The following is a 19,254-nucleotide window of genomic DNA, read 5'->3' as shown; positions in this document are numbered from 1 at the left end:
AGGAGGAGTTAGCACAGCTGACACAGGACACTTCAACACACGCTTTTGATGTTAAAACAATAAAACTAAAAAAAAAAAAAATGAAAAGGAAAAATAGAGGGCAGTTTTTAAATTCTAGGAGGAGACATGAATAGACATAAATATATAAATGTGTGTGTATATGTGTGTGTGTGTATAGATGCATACAGACATACATACATATATGGTCTTCCAAAATGTTAAAAAGAGAAGTATCTTTGTTCTGTTCCCTTCCTTTGTGATTTTCCTTTTTATTAAAAGGGCAGTCTTTGCAATAATTTAGAGAATCAGAAATGGCAAACAGGCAGACTTCCTCTCATTTAAAATCTGCAGAAAACAAATGGGTTATTTGACCTCTGTACAGAAAACCTGGGGACTGTTTTTGTAACGTTTCATGAGCACAGCAGCCTGATTCAATTCCTGAAGATTTATGGGCTCCGAGATGAAGGAAGGAGCCTGGTGGCCACTGTGTCTCAATCAACCCAGGACACCTCCCTCACAGAGACCCTCACAGTGGTGGTGGCTGCGGAGGGCGGGGTCCAGCCCCTCACTGCTGCTCACAGGCACACATCTTGGAAGTAGCAGAGTGCTGCTGGCTGCTGTCCCCTTGGACAGGCACGCCTTCCCGGTAGATGGACCATTTGATCTCATCTCATTTTGTCTCTGCCTCATCTCCTATAAATCTTTTCTTCACCCCACTGACCCTCCAAAATCCCAACAGCTAAAAAGGCACAGGAAAGCAAATACCAAAGCAGCCAGATGAGAAGAATGGTGCTATAAAGATAAAAGTGGTATCGTTATGAAGGAATTCTTTTAGCCACTTTCATTCATGTAGCTGCTATTCTCCAGGGAGTGACTAGAAGGTTAATGTGGACATTTTCTTAAGTTCTGCTCCCTCTGCTTTTCCCTAACCCCCTCTCTACAAACACCCAGAAACAAACTGTTGCAATAAATTTCAATACACAACAGCCCAGAACTCATTTGACCAAACAATGACTTCCCCCGTCCTGGGGAAAGGAAGATTGGTTATCGCTTCATTCATCCTCTGAGCAGGTATGAAATGCAGTGTCTTCCTCGGGCATTACCATGGTTTCATTTTTGTCTTCAATGGTTATGTGTGTGGCACTTGGGATCCCTTCTCCCAGTAAAAATCCCAGCCTTGTCAACAGTTCTTGAGCTGCCGGTGAACAGCTCGGTTCATTATCGGTCTTTGCTTCTGGAACAAAGAAAGAAAACAATGAAGATGCCCCTCTGGGGAATTTCAGCTTCGCATCTGGATGAGTTCGCACTATAGCTGCTTGTCTGGCACTTTTGTGTATTTTTATAAAATGTACCAAGTTTGACAATGCAGCTTGTCCTCTAGCAGTACATTCTAATTAAGAAGCCGTGACAGGTTAAGAAAACAGTAACAGAGAAATTCCAAGTTTAAAGGGTGAAATATTCAACCTGAACCAGAAAAACCCAGTGTTGTTATCTGATAGCAATTCCTATTCCCAAACCAGTGGGGGGAATGGGTAATTCAGACACCCCTTTGGGTAAGAAAAAGTCTTCCCGTTCACCTTAAAGGGCACGGTGTGGGCAATGCCAAGGGGGCTAAAATAATGCAAAACCCAAGTGACATGCTGGCAGAGACCCAGGCTATTTAGATTCAGGGATAAAACTGAAATCTAAGTTCTCATTAAGCCAGGTAGGGGCAGGAAGACCTTGGTGGAAAATCTGCATGTTCCGCAGCAGCAATGGTCGAAACCAGAACTCCAACTCAAGCCACCGATCACTGAGAAACTTTACTAAAACAAGGACTTAAAAACTCAGTGAAACATGTCCTCATGAAACAGGTTTCAGCAATGCACTGTTGTCCATGAGGAGATGTAAAAAAAAAAAAAAAAAAAATCAGCCTATATTCTCGGAATCCTCCACAGGTAATGCTGGAAAGTAGGGCCTTTCTGGGTTTCTTCCCGAAATTAGGTCATCTGGCTTTTTGTATTTAAGATAATTTTATTATTGGATTCCAATTTAAATGTTGAGCTGGAAGTTAACCTTGTAAACAAAAGCCTAAGCATTGATTATGGATGCCAAAATATCAACATCATCCCATTGACTCTTTCAAATTTTTAAGTCAGCATCCATGGGGATGAAATCACATACAAAGCACACTGAGATTACACAAGTCAAACTCAAGAGCAAACAATGCACAACATACAATACAGTCACTCGGTGTTTTACTGTTTTTTTAATTATCCAGACACCAAGATCCATACATATATAAACCCCATCTTCTCTAGATGTAGAAATCTGAAGATAATGGTAGAGGTTTTAGAAAAACAAAATGAGGGAAAAAAAACAACACGGTGATGTTCCTTTTGAGCTATGATGTCAACAACAAAGTTTGCTGTTAACTTTGCCTTTGTAAGGAACTGCAAAAAATTAAAATAAACAGCTTTTGAGAAGACCATCTGTATTATTCTCATTTCGCATATCAGTTTTGCTATGACATGCCCCCAGAATGGTAGCTATGAGGAAAATCAGGCTGGCAGTATCTTCAGGAAAGGAAAGGCACTCAGTCACTTGCTGGTTCTCAATATTTGGGGAAGGAAGAAGAGCTGTTTGCAGCTTAAGGTATGTTTTATTGACTCTAGAAAACTGCAGCCCTGTGGTAACCAAGGATTGACTGTTCTGAGGTGACAGCGCCCTGATGTTTCCGGATTATTTGAATTCAACTCATAATGTGAGGGATCAGTAGACCCACGACAACTCTTGGAAAGGGAACCACCCAGGGCGGGTGGACCACACCTCTGTGCTGCTCTACAGAAGATCCCTTCCCACCAGAGACTTCAAACCACAGTTAGATTCTCAAGGTAGATGGGCATTTGGGAACAGAGGGCGTGAACCAAACAAAATCAACACAACCCAGGCACACCCAAGGGCTGAACCATTCAGCATAGGATGGGTCTCCCCCCCCCTTACCCTCTCCACTCCCAAGCCCCAAGGCTCAGGCAGGGTTGTTATTTTATCTTGAGTAGCAGCTGGACTGGAGGGCGGGCATACAACCCAGATGGAAAGGGGAAGAAGTGGGTAAGGAGGTAGATCTCAGTGGTTTCTCTATTCCACCACCTCCTTTCCTTTCGAAACAACCTCCATACTAACACATGATTGTGACTATGCCCCTGAAAGTCTAGCTTCTGGTTCAACCTGAAAAACTCTGGGGAAAAAGCCAGCAACTACTCCCACTTGGCAGCTGCTGTGGAGGCAGAGTACAGTTGTACACAGGCAGTTGTCACAGAACAAACACAGGCACAGCCTATGGCTCACTGGAGACTCATTTGAAAGCCCCAGATCTTGTGTAGGTCCTACATGAAGCTGAGGGACATCACCACCCCCAGCAGATTTAAGGCCACCTCCACACTGGGGCTATTGAGAGACACCTCAGGTTTTCAACAACAAAAAAAAATCTGAAAAAAAAATAGTTATCCAAAAATCACCTCCCTTCCAATGAGCTAGGGAGCAGTAGCAATTCTAGTTTCAACCGCCGAGTTTAAAGAGACACCCAAATTCATGTTCTCAAACCCTACTGGGGTTCAGGATGAATGGAGACATTCTTTATATCATTTTGCATCCATTAAGCCACTACAATTTTATTTCTTCCAAAGGATTCCTGTGTTTTCAAATTTCATTCACTCTTCTATAATATCATCCTAGTGACCATATCTTTAAAAGTCTGAATTCCTCCATCCACCTCAAGTCGTCCATGTCTTGCCTTCCCTAATGCACAGTCTTCTCTCACTGAACGGTTCTTTCTGGTACAAGGACCTCTGGGTGAAGAATGACAGTGCCATTCTGGGAGAGAAGAGTTGCCTGGGAGCTCAACTGGGTGCACTCCCTTGGGAAATGGAAATGCATTTCTACTTTTGTAGTTGTTCACCAAATACTGTGCGTTGAATAACCGTATGATCTACTTTAAGTCACTCATCAATAATGGACATACTTTACCCATTATCAGTGGGATAAGGGATAGGAAGAAGAAAGACCTCATTTCACTTCAAATCTCACTCCAAAGAATTTGTGGTGGCTGTATTTGGAACTGAGAGAATAGCTAACCTTATACTTCCTGGGAATCTGTTAGGCTCAGAATGGACAGTGATATTCCTCCCAATAATGGTTTTTTGTTTTGTTTTGTTTTGGGTCCCAGAGATTGAACGCTGGGGTGCTCAACCACTTAGCCACATCCCCAACCCTTTTTATTTTGTGGCAGGGTCTCACTCAGTTGCCCAGGCTGGCTTTGAGCTTGTGATCCTCCTGCTTCAGCTTCCCAGGTCACTGGGATTACAGGTGTGCACCACTACAACTGGCCCAATAATGTCTTCATGGACTCCTCAAGGTCACACGCTTGTGGAAGGCTAACCCATATGGAAAGGTAAAGGCAAGTTCTTCTTTTTAAAGGCTTTCATCAGCCCCTTGGATTTTTTTTTTATACCTTTATTTTATTTATTTATTTTTATGTGGTGCTGAGGATTGAACCCAGGGTCTCACACATGCTAGGCGAGGGCTCTACAGCTGAGCCACAACCTCAGCCCCTAAAGGCAAGTTCTTAAATCACTTCCTGCCTGCCTGTTTTCAGACCCTGTTGGATTTGTGTGTGCAGCACAAACACTGAGGAGCAGTCCACTAACTGACCAGCTCCCCAGCTGCTATCAAGGTAAATTCAAAACCTCAGTGCCCTTCCCAGTCTCCTCCTCACCTTTTTTATACTGCAGAAGATGTTAACAGGATTCTGAGCCCTTCAGGTGTTGAACCTCAATTTCCTATCAGTTAAGTGCTGTACCCACTTCCTACTATAGATGGTGAGCCTCAAAACCAATAATGTCAGAAATACCTTATAAACCACAGGATGCTATAAAGCTGGTCATTATTTGCATCAGTTTTAACACTAAGAGCCCACATTTCCTATTGTTTCATTTTCTGGTTTCATAAGTTCATATGAAAAAAAAGTTTATACATGTTTACAGATGTACCTGAATTTTTCTGACCTAAAAATAAAGTTGTTTATAATCTTTCTGACCCAAGTAGCTTTTTCTTTCTTTTTTTTTTTTATTGTTGGTCGTTCAAAACATTACACAGTTCTTAATACATCATTTTTCACAGTTTGATTCAAGTGGGTTATGAACTCCCGACTTTACCCCGTATACAGATTGCTGAACTCAGTATTCCAAGACAACAAATTCCCTCCTTTTGTTGATTGCCAAACTGTCTCAATTTTGCTCATACTGCTTCATTTACCATCTAATGATCCCTTCTTCTTAAAACCAGATTCTGTTAGAACTGTGCAGGTCCCTGGAGGCCAGTGGTCACTCCATAAAGAAGACCTCTTTACCCTTATCCTCCACATACTCCACAGAGCACTGGACATTCATGGACAACATCTGGCTACTTCCTAGCTATGTGACCTTGAACAACTGACTAATGCCAGTCTTCCAAAATAGTAGATGTTAAAATTTATCATTTCTTCTTTCAAAGTATCTCACTTAGCTCTAAGTACCCATCCTCTCAAGTGTAGGTAACTTGTAAAGTTTGGATCAATTTTCTTATCTCTATTTTTATGGTCTTCCTCTCTTCTAAGCCAGCAGATTCTCAAACATTTTGACATCAGGATTCACTTCCTAAAATCATAGAGGACTTCAATGAGCTTCAGTTTATAACAATTATATCTATTGATATTTATCATAGTAGAAATTAAAAATATGAATTTTTAAAATGTAAGTTCATTTTAAAATAAAAACTATGACAAGTTAATTAACATTTTAATAAAAACAACTATACTTCCAATTTAAAAAGTCAGAAAGAATGATGTTATTTTACCTTTTCACAAATATCTTTACTATTTGATTTAATAGAAAACTGGTAGAGTCTTAGTCTGTTTCTGCACTCATTCTGTTGGGATATGTTTTTGTTTTGATGCTGGGAACTGAACCCAGGGCTTCTTGAGCAATCTACCACTGAGCTATACCTCAGATTGTTTTGTATCTTAAATGAATCTTGCTGGAAGAGATGGCACATATTTGTATCTCAGGGAGGGAGGCTAAGGCAGGAGGATTCCAAGTTCAAGGCCAGACTGGACAACTTTACAATATCCTATCTCAAAATTAAAAATAAAAAGGACCACCCTTGGGTTCAATCCCCAGTACTATGAAAAATAAATAAATGGATCTTCTATCCATGTAAGATTTTATAACATCCTACTTTGGACCAATTGGAAAATGTTGATTTTGAAGATCTTAAAAATGTTCACTCATTTCATTATACAGTATCAAAATATCATATTCATTAATATTATCACAAATCTTAACTGAAATGTCTTGGGAAGCCATCAAGCTCAACATATCAGATGCAAATTTCTCCAAAAACCTAATTTTCATTTAAAAGGTCAAGTTTTAGCATTGACAAGTTTTAGCATTGACAACTAATCTTGTGAAGTGTTTTTATTTTTTTTGTTGTTGTTAAATTGAAGTGACAGGCTCATTTCATTCCTTTTGAAGAAAATGTGTGACAAGCGCTCAATTCTGAATAGCCATAGTTTGCCAGTGATTACATCAAATAAAAATGATGTTCCATTTAAAATGTGGCTAGTTCAGCTTGCAATTCAAACAATCACACAATGCTCTGCCTCGAGACACCTATCACACTTCAGCATGCAGCGGAAATGCTTTATGCAGACTTCCCACTTCACTGCACAGAATATTAAAAAGATAGGTATTCAAGGGTCAAGATTTAATAACATTCATTATTTTTAGTGCTTTGTCAAGGACATTCTTCAGTGAATTATCATGTCTGATGCAAGTACATGGCAGTGAAAAATACCATGACTAGGTAGTTGGTGCCCCTGCCTTGAAGAGCAGGTATTGCAAGTTTTACTACTGATTTTGATTATTATAAAAAGAGTTTGACCTCACAAATCCCTGACAGAATCTTGGGGGCACCTTAGAATTCCACAGCCTATATTTGGAGAAGCTCTGCTTTAAGTATAAATTATGTTAAAGCAAATCCCTTTTCTTAAAAATCAATAAAAACTATAGCCACACACAGCCCTTGCCTGGCTAATCTTTCATGCTCCCCCCATCTACCTACTCAACTTCTTGAGATTAAAAGAAGGGACTATGCTCACCAATTCTACTTCCTCATCATGTATCTATGTAACTTCAACTCATTTACCTTCCCAGTGTTCCTGAAACGGCCCTACTAAGCATATAATTTTTTTATTCTCCTTTTTAAATCGTACATCCTCTCTTTTGATTTTCCTGTAGATTTCTGACCTTGCAAACTCTGTGCTGTAAGGGAGAAAGTAGAAATTGTCATTTAAGATGGAGAGAAAACCCATGGTCACAGGTCTTATGGGCAGGTGACTTCTACCTCTCTTGCAGGTGCTTCTTCCAGTTCTTATTCGTAGCTTGTAAATAAAAAAACCAAGGTTTCTTAGTCTTCTTCTCTCAAAAGATTCTAGATCTTCTTCCCTAGTCTAACTGATCTCACCCTCTTACCTCTGAGCAAATGGCTACCCAGTTTACATGCTGAGTGAGCTCCTTCTTGAAGCCCAGTTTGATTCCAGCCACGGGCTGGACACTCTAGTCTCGATGTTCCACCAGCACCTGCAGTCCACACACCTGAAACTGAACTCAAACCAAACCCTGGGACCCCTTCCTCCAGTGTCCTCTTAATGTAGCCACAGGGGTTGTCACCTTTGTCATTATGGCTCCCAGCTCCTCGCAACCTCAACAGTCTCCCTATTCATCCTCTTTTCTCCTGACCCTGGTCCAATGTGAGGCTTTATTCTCTCATTTAATTACTGAGCTCGTTTTCTTATCATTGTCCCTGATCTTAGTCTCTTCCTACCCCCTTCCATCCGACTTTGTTGCCAAAAATCTATGGTCAAATGTTTGTGGGTATTCCTTCTCCCCAGATTTCTAGAATAAAATCCTAACCCACAGGGTGATGATATTAGAAAGTGGGGCCTTCAGGAGGCTATGCCCTTATGAATGGGATTAGTCCTTGATAAAGGAGGGTCTTGTGGCCCCTTCCATCCTGTGAGGTTATGAACAGATGCCTGTCTCTGAACCAGGAAGTTGGCCCTCATCAGACATGAAATCTACAGACACCTCAATTTTTACTTCTTGAGCTCCTGGACTGTGTAGAAATCAATTTCTGATGTCTATAAACCACCTTGCTTATGGTTGTTTAGTTAGAGCAGCCTGAATGGACTGATACCCAGTACATCTTAAAGCATGGCACCAATTAAGTCTTCCTCATGCTCAAAATCTCTATCTGCTGAACTCTCAATTTATCACACACCTCACATTAGTATTTCCTCCTTTGAATTAGTCACTCTGTAGGCAGGTCTTTACTCCCCCACCAGATACTAAGGCTCGGTGAAGAAAGGACCAACACTTGAAGACTTTTCCCCCCCAGTACTGGGGAGTGAATCCAGGGGTATTCTACCACTAAGCCACATCCCTCGTTTATTTTATTTGAGACAGGGTCTCGTTATGTTGCAGAGGCTGGTCTTGATCTTGCAATCTTCCCGCCTCTGGAGTTACTGGGATCACAGGCACTTAGCTTAATATCTTTTTTTTTTTTTTTTTAGTTAAACGAACACAATACCTTTATTTTGTTTATTTCTATGTAGTGCCGGGGAATGAACTCAGTCCTCACGCATGCTAGGCAAGTGCTCTACCACTGAGCCCCAACCCAGGCCCTTGACAACTCATCTTAAATAGCATCTGGTATACTGCCTTTCACAGCTTAAACATTCAATTAATATTGCCAGACATTGCATTGCACCCCTGTAACACAGAGACACGAGAGGCTGAGGCAGAAAGATTCAAAGCCAAATTCAAAGCCAGCCTTGGCAACTTAGCAAGATCTTGTTTCAAAATAAAAAATAAAAAGGGCAGGGAGTGGACAAACTTATGTCCTTATTTGAAACATCTAGTCTTTTTAAATATTTAGAAGTGCATAGACTATGTTAAAAGTAGAGGTAGTAAATAAAACATTTGTAGATTAAAGGTGAAAAAAAAAGGCTGGAGATATAACACAGCAATAAAGACCCTGGATTCAATTCCCAGTACAAAAATATTTTTTAAAAAATATTTATTGAAGGTAATGTAGAATGAATGGCTTCTCCACCTCTAGCCCCTTTCCCACTGGACACATACCAAGCATGCCCACTTCTAAACTCTCATCTAACTAAATCTTATTCAGCCATTAGTTAAATGGTGCGTCACCATTTTAAGAAGCTGAAAATTAAAGAAAAAGCAGAATTAAGGCTACCTTTTGGGAAAGGAAAGATAAAATGATCAGAGGAAATACACAGTTATGTTTTATTTCTTAACTAGGTGATGGGCTGATAAATGCCATTATTCTTTATACCTCTTTCATTCTCTACATCTTTGAATGTCTGAAATAGTAATCAATGAAATATTTAAACATTATCTAAAAGACCCCCTTTTCTACATTTAGTTATTCTGTTGTTTCATGTGGGTCAATTTCATTTGCTAACCAGACTACCAGAAAAAAGAAAAAGTTTCGTCATATTCTGAGATTGATCTTCAATGAGCAATGACTCATGAGATTAAAAACTTTCTCACCCCTCCCCATCAAAGCTTGCTCAAGTTGCTAATGATAATGTTAAAGCAACCTAAGTGAATATGGATGGTTGTCCTTAATTCAAAGAAATAAAGTTGTGAGTCCTAATTTGGGTTTTTTTCCCTTTCCATTAAGGCAGAGGTATTGTTTTGGGGGTAAATGACATATCCCCACAAAAAGTAATATGTTGTTTTAATTGACAGCAAGCTTATTTATAAAGAACCTATCTTATGTGACACATAGCTTTTTAGGACCATTAAACAAAAGAAAAAAAAAAGAGGAGGATTTGTATTGTATTTAAGACTTCATTAAGTCAATCTTTTTTTTTCTGTCCAGAGTAGAAAATTCTGTGTTTCAAAAAAATATGTAAAAATACTGAAGCTGAGTGCAATGGCACATTCCTATAATCCCAGGAATTCAGAGGTTGAGGTAGGAAGATTGTAAGTTCAAGGCCAACCCTCAGCAATTTAATGAGACCCTATCTCCAAATAAGAAGAAAAATGACTGGAGATGTAGCCTAGTGTTAAAGTACCCCTCAGTTCAATCCCCAGTACCAAAAGAATAAAAATACTAAATATGGTAGCATGTTTTTTCCTAAAGATGTATCCAGGTGAATGCAAATGTCAATACACAGTTTCTTCGCTTTCCAAAAACAACAAAAATTAAAAAACACAGGTCATGTAATTGAACCCACTTTCCAGATGGCTAAACTAACACACAAATTACACAACAAAAGTACTTATAAATTAATCAACAAATCTTAAGTGCTCAGTGGTTTTGTTTTACTTCCATTTAAATTTCATACAACCAAGAATTAAGGATTGATTAATGGCCACCAAAGCAAAAGTGAGGCAACACAGTCTGAAAAGACTATTTCAAATATTTAGGAGTAACTTGATATTTCACAAATCTACATGAAAGCAGACATTTCACAAGGAGCTGTTGTCCACAGTCTGGTGAATACTGACATGCTATTATTAACAGCACCCGGAAGTGTCAGAGAGACTTAAATAAAAATACCCAAAGGAAGTATGGGAAGCAGAAGTCCAAATTTTAAAGTGAAACTTAAGAGACAATGCTGGTCCCAAACCTTAGAGTTTGCCCATCATGTGTCTGTACATGACTGGGCTTAATAAACTCAATTAGTTTTAGCTCCGAAGCCTCTCCTTTAGGTTCAATGAACTGTGCATAAAATTTACATTTTAATATGGCAGTCTTCATTCCACGGAACTGTAAAAGATTCCATGAGGGTTACAAAGCACATCACCCTTTGTTAACTGTCAAGTTCAATTCTGTTGGGCAACCACCACCACCTCACCAACTGAGTAGCTACAACAGCTCATACCAGCACCAGGGCTATCTTCACACAGGTCATGTGCCCATAATCATGAACCACCCCTAAATCCACACTAAAAGAAATGAAAATGTACCACGTTTCTTAATCGGAGCCCAAACGGAAACCTCAGGTCCTGTATGTGCAGCCCGTGTATGGCGTTAATTTTGGCCGCCAAGGTCCTGAAGAGGCTGAGTAAGAGAGCTCAGGTCTCAGGAGTGAGCACACATGCAAATTTTGGCCACTCCAGCCAGGCCAATAGCTGCTCTTGAATTTAGCTCGGACCACAGCCAAGCCCAAGAACACCTCCTCTTGCCAAGAAAGGTGGCCAATTCTGCCTTGGGCAAGGGGAGAAAAGTTGACAATGGTAACTATTTATAACCTTCTTTCCTAGCGCCATAAAAATCCTAACTCTCTCTCCCACTCATGCCTTAGGAGTGCCCTACACAGAAATCCCAACAACATTCTCAGTCTCGGAGGAGGAAGTCATACCATGGTGTCTTGGCCACTCACAACACCAGCACCATGATCTGCTAGGGTTGCAATGACTTGACAGGCAGGTGGGGATGAGGGGTAGGGGTGGCAGGCTTAATGTGAAATGCGAACTCAGCTCAGGAAGTTCAATGACAGATATTCACATCAGGAGTTGATTTTTGTTTTCCTTTTCACACACAAAACAGAAATGACAGAACAGGTGGTCTGCACACGCAAATGTACACCCAAAAGAGACTTTTTTTTAATCAGTCACGGCTGTCCTAACTGGACACCACAGTAGATTCTCTACCTTCTCACACACACCCAGTGCCACGCCCTGCTCTGCCCAAATCAGTGGCAAGAGCCTCTTCTACCACACAACTGGGGCCTGGCCAGAAAGGACAAGGGCGGACTTCATGCCAGGATGCCTACAACAGCACCTCTTGCTGGCCCGGCATGCCCATGCCATTTCCTCCTCCACCCATTCCAAACTTCCTGATTCCAGCCTCTGCCAACACCCCCCTTTCAGCTCATTTTGAGCTCTCTTTTCACCACCACTCCACTCCACTCTCCTACCACATCCTACTTCCTGCCATACATCATAGAAACACAAAACACACATGCAAGATGAAACACAGAAGGGCTGTCCCCTTCAAACAATAGGGCTGAGGAGGGGATCTGGTATTTCAAAGTGGAAACATGGATGCATTTCCTTTCCTAAGTTTTCTTTGAGCATTACTGCATAAACTTGTGTCCACTCTCGGGGCAAAATTAGCTTCTGTAAATAGGACAAGAATCTTAACCTCTTGTTTCTTCAGGAAAATGATGTAAAATCCAAACACCCAAATTAAAGTCTATAGAGTTGTGAGATGCAAACTCCTCAGAAAAGTACACAGAGGTAAATCTTGAATTGGCTTAAAAAAATAAAGAATTATTAATGAAAGTACAGCATGCTACAAGCTCACAGTGCCTGTTATGCTTATTTTGGGATTTAGACAAAGAAACCAAACCTCCCCCCCGCCACCCCCACCCCAAAAATAAAATGTCTTCATGAAAAGGTTTCAATCAATTTGGATTTTTATTTTTTATTTATTTTTTTTGTCCCTACATCCACATCGCCTAAAGAAAACTTTCAGAGATTAAAGAAATATACAAAGGCTTTTGAAAGTTACCAAATTCCCTTAAGAAAGCTATGATAAGCTTTGCGTGAGTTTCAGCTTTTCAGCTAAAGCCTGGTGCTGAATATTCTGAAATGGTAAAGTATTAACAACAAGACATCTTGCTGTCCACTGGCTGACTTTCCATGTTCCCCAAACTCAGAGGAAACAAGACCCAACCCTTAATGCACGTACAACCACTCAACTATTGTCACCCTGCATATCTAATTCCAAGAATTTACACCAGCCAAGTAGATCTCTATAAACTGCCCGAGGAAAACATCCTCCCAAATACGTTCAGTGCAGTGCAGTGTTCCAGCAGGGGCACTCCGGGTTCCCTCTGACACGGAGAGCCCTTCCAGACAGTCTTAAGGGAGGAGGGAGAAGTCACTGAAAACATGTCCTTACCATTCTCACTTGGCTCTGTGGGCTTGGACACTTCTCGGAACGGGATTATAACTGTATCTCCAGGCACCCTGGGGCTTTCCACATACTTGGGCTTCCTGACGGGACCTGCAGTGGGAAAGATCTAAGTGTGGCTAATTTTTTCCAGATGCAAACAAAGCTTCAGAACATACAGCGTGTGTCCTTACCAAGACCCAAATATGCTAAGGGAAGAGCCGGCCTCCTCCCTTCCCATGAACACACACACAGTTCAGAGCAGATGCGGGATCATCCAGTCTGGGCTGCTGAACAGGGTAAGCTCAGCTTGGAGACTGTAAACTCTGGCAAAAATGAAACCTGGTCCCCCTCTCTGAAGTCTCTACAGCTGTCTTCACTGTGTGTCAAGGAGGTGATTTTGACATGTCCAAACCTGGACAGCCTGTGGTGAAGGTTTTATGGGTTTCATATTATATATATATATATATATATATATACACACACACACATATACACACACATACACACATATATATATGCACATATATCTGTGTGTGTGTGTGTGTGTATACACACACACACACACATACACACACACCATTTTCCTCTAACTGGGATGAAGATAATTTCATTGCTTGGTATCTCCAAAGTTGGAAGGCAAGGACTACAAACAGCCAGCTGTAATATCAATAGGCTCTGTGCAGCCCTTGCGTGAAGGCATCTTATCAGGCTGGTGACTCACAGTGACTGTGAGGGGCCCACAAGATGAGACTTTCTGGCGGCTGAAAGAGCTACCTCTGAATGGCCAGACAGTCAGACTAGCTACAGCTCAGGACACAAGAGAAACTGAGGGTCTCATCTCCCCATGGCCCCACCTTATCAGCAGAAGATATGGAATTCTTAATAAGACCAGAAGGAGCCCTCAACTCATTGCTGCTGGAAAGGGACAAGGATGAAGACCTTGAAGACAAAACAGTTCGGCACAGAAGGTTACACAGAGTCACCACACAGCCAGCAATTCCACTCCTGTGTGAATATATGCTCACACTTGTACACATACATTCATAGTGGCATTATTTGAAATAGCCAGAGGCCCACTGACTGATGAAACAGGATGTGTACAGCCACACACTGGAATACTGTTGGGAAATAAAAGGAATGAAGCACCCATTCATGCTGTGACATGAAACCTAAAAATTATGCTAAATGAAAGAAGCCAGGCACCAAAGACCACCTAGTATACAATTCTGCTCATGTGTGATGTCGGGAAGAGGCAAACCTATAGAAATGAAAGGCTTGAGTGTTTGCCTGAGGTTGATTGAGGATGCGCCGGCTCCTGGGGGGATGACAAAGGGAATTCTTTTGGGAATAATACAATGTTCTAAAATTAAATTGTGGCAATCATTTATATAACTTTGTGAACATGATAAAAACTGCACTGTATACTTTTAAGTGGATGAATTATATGTGAATTGTATGGTATATGAGTCATACCTAATTAAAACAGCTTAAAAAGCCAAAAGAATTCCCAGATTCTATCTGCTTCTTCCAAATACGATATTCCTTTCTGATCCAGAAACACCCACTTGACTCTGTGGTTGCCTTATAATTTTAACAAGGCCACAGTGATAGAAACATTTTGCATCACTAAGAGGAAGGGGTGATGGAAAGAGGTCCAGGGAGGGGTCTGTGGCTCTGCCCTCTGTGCAGCCCTGAGCTACTGTGTGGACATCCCAGGGTTCTTCTCCATCCTCACACAGTGAAGAGGTGACATGGGCAGACTGAGCACCCTTCTATCTCAAACACCAGGTACATCTGTGAGCTTCTGTTGAAATTATAGTTTATGGTGAGAGATGCTGCCATCTAAAGGTTTATTGCAAAAGCATATATACTACTCGAAAAATAATCCAATTCCCAGCCAGTGATAATGTAGCCTATTTAAAGATGCAGCACATTATCAAAGAGGTTGCTTCACAAATAAGGATGCTATTTCTAACTTCAGAAACCATGATTTTTAAATGACTAATGTAGCATTAATCAAGAATCTGTCTTCATAATTTATTTAACCCCATCAGAGAGGAAATTTCTTTTAAGGTTAATGGAATGGTTACAGAGGGTAGGGGAAAATACATTCTAAGTGGGAATGGAAACTCTGCCTCAGTATCCAGATGTTATCTAAAACACGCATATATCCACATATAAATATGCATGGGGGAATTTGCTATGGAATTTTCTATGGAAGAAACAAACCCAGGAAAAGGCCTGAGCAGGACAGAAAAACAGAACCAGTAAATATACAAAGGTGTACCATGTGCAACTTTGGTTTGTACTAAGCACACCTTTGTTTCCCTTCTTCTTCCATTTAAAGGGGAGGTAAAGTCCTTTATGATCTGAAGACTACAATCAGTGTCATACTTACTGCTCTAGAGATACAGGTAGAGCTCACCTGCACTCTTCGGGATGGAGACAACAGCAAATCCAAAGAGATCTGCTTCCAGGCTTCAATCTATCACCCAATGCATCCTTCAAAAATATACTCTTATAGTAAATACTTTTGGGGGTACTAGGTAAAGGAGCACTTTATCACTGAGCTACACCCCCAGCTTTATTTTTTATTTTGAGATAGGATCACTAAGTTGCTAAAACTGGCCTTACACATGCTATCCTCTTGCCTCAGCCTCCCTGTCACTGGGATTTCAAATGTGTGCCACCACATCTGGCTAGTAAGTACTTTCTTAAAAATATAGGCTATTTTATATGAAAATACACAATGGTTATTATGAATAGCTGGAACATGGAACGCAGAGCCTTCAGAAAGCATCCATGCCTGTCCATCTAATCGTCTGTGATGGTTCTACTCAGAGGCAAGCACTAAGAAAGGCTGCACACCAAGGAGTCAGGACTTTGAGAGCAGTGATTCTGGACTTGGACAGACCAAGGTTCAAATACTGTCCCATCCCCTCCTCAGCATCCTCTTATTCAGGCCTTAGTATGTTGCAGAGTTAAAGAGAAGAATGTGAGCCTCCCACAAAAAGGGGAAAATTCATGAGGTCATAGACCAGGCCAATCTGGTTTCCATGCATATTAAATAATAAATAACACCCGACAGCAAAAGAGAGCCAGAGTAGACCAAAGTAAATAAAACATGCATTCACTGGTCTCACAAGACCCAGCACTTAAATGCATTTTTCCATCCATTCCTAGTAACTTTGGGAGAAGAGCATAATTTCCCCCATTTTTAGGTCAGGAAATTGAGGTTTGAACAAGCTCAACAATTTGCTCAAGGCCCACATATAGCAAAGCAGGAAGGAATTCAAATGATGGTCTGTGCAGTTTTGAAGTCCACGCAATAAACCCCAACTCAGCACTTAAAACACTACGAAATCTAGATTAAACATAACAATTCCAGAAAAACCCAGAGCCCTGGAACCTTCCACCACCCAGTCATCCAAAGATCCTAGCTGTTTAGGCAAGCAAATCTTTTCTCCATCCTACTTGTCTCCAATCTCCCCCTAACATTTACTAGGAGTTGAAATATTATGAAGTGAATATAAACAACTGTTCTCCAACTTGAACCTTTTATTTAAATTGCTTTTCACCAAGAGATGAACCTAAAATGCTATAAAACAAGATAAATTTATAGCCATAGAGGTTTTATTCTCCCCACTCCCCTACTGCTCATTAGAGAATCTGTGCGTACTTTGCATGAAACAGAGCAGATGAACACTCCTTTGCCTCTGCTCCCTCCTGAACCACCACTGAAGCTGCAATAAAGGGATTTAAGAGAGACTGGTGGAAAAAGACGACGGCCGCAGGCAAGAAACAGACCTCTGAAAGTGGGAAGCAGATTGCCAAGGAGTAGGGGACTGAGCAAAGCACAAAAGCTGCGTGCTGGGGAAGCGGTGCTGGGGGCTGGCGCAGGCCTGGGGCCCTGTGAAGGCCTACAGGCTAGGCCAATATATTAAAGGAAAAGTCAGACCCCCACAGTCTCTTCCCAAGACAAGAGCATTCGCGCTGTCATCCTAGAGGCTGAGTTTATTCTTCGGAAAGGCTGAATTTTAAGACCATGAAGACTCAAGAACTAAACTGGAAAAGTAGGATTAACAAAAACTCTGTGCGCAGGCTGGTGGGCCCACCCAAGATGCTTGCATCCCCCTGCTGCCCACACAGCTGTGAGAACAGACAGTCCAGTTTATACAACAAGATTGGAAGAGTCTGGGGGATTCCCCTCTGGGGAAATACAGCAAGAGAACAGATCTGTCAATGATCACACGGACCCCCCCCCAAAAAAAAAGATAAAAAGAAATGGCAGACCCCTGACAGCTGTGCTATAGCATGGTCTATCTCCTACACACACCCCACTCAATCAGCTTTTTAGCACACTATACTTACAGACAAATGTGGAGCCAAGGATCTCCAGACAGGCCCTAACAGGGAAAGACGGCATGACAGTAATGGAAAGAGATTCAAAAAGGGACTCTGAAGAGTCAGGAAAAAAAAAAAAGAAGAAACACTTCTCAGAAAGAAAATGGTGCTGTATCTGCTACACAAGGGTATACTGTGAGGAGGGACATGCAGAGTCCAGGATGTGGCCCGCAGAGCAGGCTGCAGCTGCAGAGTGAGTACACAGGAGGCCACAGTAATTAGGACCCAATGCCATCAACCAGGTGCTGATCTGACACTTAAAATGGCCATCCACCAAACCACAGTGACACTGATTCTTGTACCATCCATACCAAAAAAAAAAAAAAAAAAATCCCCTAAATGAAGCAGCTACACTGCTAATCAACAGAGACCCCAATTGAAGAGCCCTTCCACTCTAAACTCCCTGACTCAAGGAAAAGTACTAACACTTTCCACACACAGCTTTTTGTTTATTAAAACAAACAAAACCAAAACTCATCCCTTAGCTAAGCTACTTTCAAGTAAAATAATTTCCCCCCGTTTACATAAACCAAGAGTTATGAGATTAAATCTTTCAAATTAGGGTGAAGCCAGAATTAGACAGCCAGTCAGTATAGATAGGTAAATCGAGTCAGGTTGATAAAGGAGGCAATTTTGAGTGGGTCAGGGAAGTTGGAGACTGTCCCCTGAAGGACTGAAATGTTAATTCCTTCAGAGCCCTTCCTCCACCCTTATCAGGGACCTGCCCCCACTCTAGGCCTGTTGCCAGGGTAAACTGTCCCAGGAATTACCCCTCCCAACAGGGAGCCACAAGGTTGTTAATTAATGTGTCCTGGCTGCTCCATCCTGCCCTTCCCCCTTCAGCCCACCTGATTCCCACCTTCTGGCCACCCCACCAAGCATTCCTGGGCCTAGTCACAGACACAGGAAGGAGAACCATAAGGGGAAGAGGGCAGGAGAACAAAGGAAGCCTAGGACATATAAAAAGGGCAGAACACCTTGCTTCTTGGCATACCAGGATGCCAGCTATGGAACCCTTCTCCCTCCGGGGGGAAGTCCATGTTACCCCTTTTAAAATAAACCCTGCTTCATATGCTTGCCTCGGCGTGCTTCTCTAATGTTCAAACTTCAACATGTGAGGAAATAGGACTCCTCACTGATAACCACTGGTATCAAGGGCTGGGGGTGTAGTTCAGTGGTAGAGTACCTGATGAGGATACATGAGGCCCTGGGTTCCGTCCCCAGCAGAAAGAGAAAAGTTTATATATGCACACACAAAAAACAAACTTAAGAAGGGGTGAGGTGGGCGCTGGGGATATATTTTAGTGCTACAGCACCTTGACTGGCATGTGTGAGGCCCTGGGGTTAATCTCTAGCACTGCAAGCAAACAACAACCAAAAACAAAACAGAAAAAGGAAACCCACTTGTTTCCCATACTAAACAGAACAGAATACTGTAGAATCGTTGCCCAGAAAGCATATATTCTTGCTACTCCCTAGGTTTTAAGATGAGAACAAGACAAGACTGCCAGGTATGAGGGTGAGCAGATGTGTTTCCCTTGCTGACCCCTCACCTCCCAGTCACTCCTGGGCAGCTGACCCTCAAGCGCACTGTGTCAAGCACCTTTCCCAGCTGTCCTGTGCACAGGCCCCCTGGGAGCCTTACTACACTGCAGAGTCCCCCGTATAAAGTAGGGTCAGGGCCATACTCCAGTAGAAAGTATGGCCTCTAAGGAAGACCACACTAACCACCCTCCTGGTAGGTCAGAGGGGTCTGGTGGCCATGGCCAGAGCCTTGCCCAGATGATGAGGCTATATAATTAAGGGTTGTTCTTAATTATAAATTAAAACTACTTC

At 41.7% G+C, this 19,254-nt stretch overlaps 1 protein-coding gene across 12 annotated transcripts in view; it reads right to left on the bottom strand.

Moving 5' to 3' along the window:
* Nucleotides 1–19,254, bottom strand: part of Tanc1 (tetratricopeptide repeat, ankyrin repeat and coiled-coil containing 1) — a 223,565-nt gene that overhangs the window by 73,527 nt on the left and 130,784 nt on the right. For 7 of the 12 annotated variants that reach the window (XM_040294346.2, XM_040294339.2, XM_040294344.2 and 4 more), the window contains 2 exons: nucleotides 13,021–13,125; nucleotides 1,104–1,234 (listed from right to left, as the gene is read on the bottom strand). In XM_040294346.2, the coding sequence (XP_040150280.2) occupies nucleotides 1,104–1,234; nucleotides 13,021–13,125 (236 nt within the window). Of the gene's footprint in view, nucleotides 1–1,103; nucleotides 1,235–11,078; nucleotides 11,198–13,020; nucleotides 13,126–19,254 lie in introns of those variants that run through there. The other 5 variants (XM_040294338.2, XM_040294340.2, XM_040294341.2 and 2 more) reach the window with 3 other exon arrangements.

Source organism: Ictidomys tridecemlineatus, chromosome 7, assembly GCF_052094955.1.
Source record: "Ictidomys tridecemlineatus isolate mIctTri1 chromosome 7, mIctTri1.hap1, whole genome shotgun sequence".
Taxonomy (NCBI): Eukaryota; Metazoa; Chordata; class Mammalia; order Rodentia; family Sciuridae; genus Ictidomys; species Ictidomys tridecemlineatus.
Note: the sequence above shows the minus strand (reverse complement) of the source record. Positions and strands in the feature narration are given on the sequence as shown.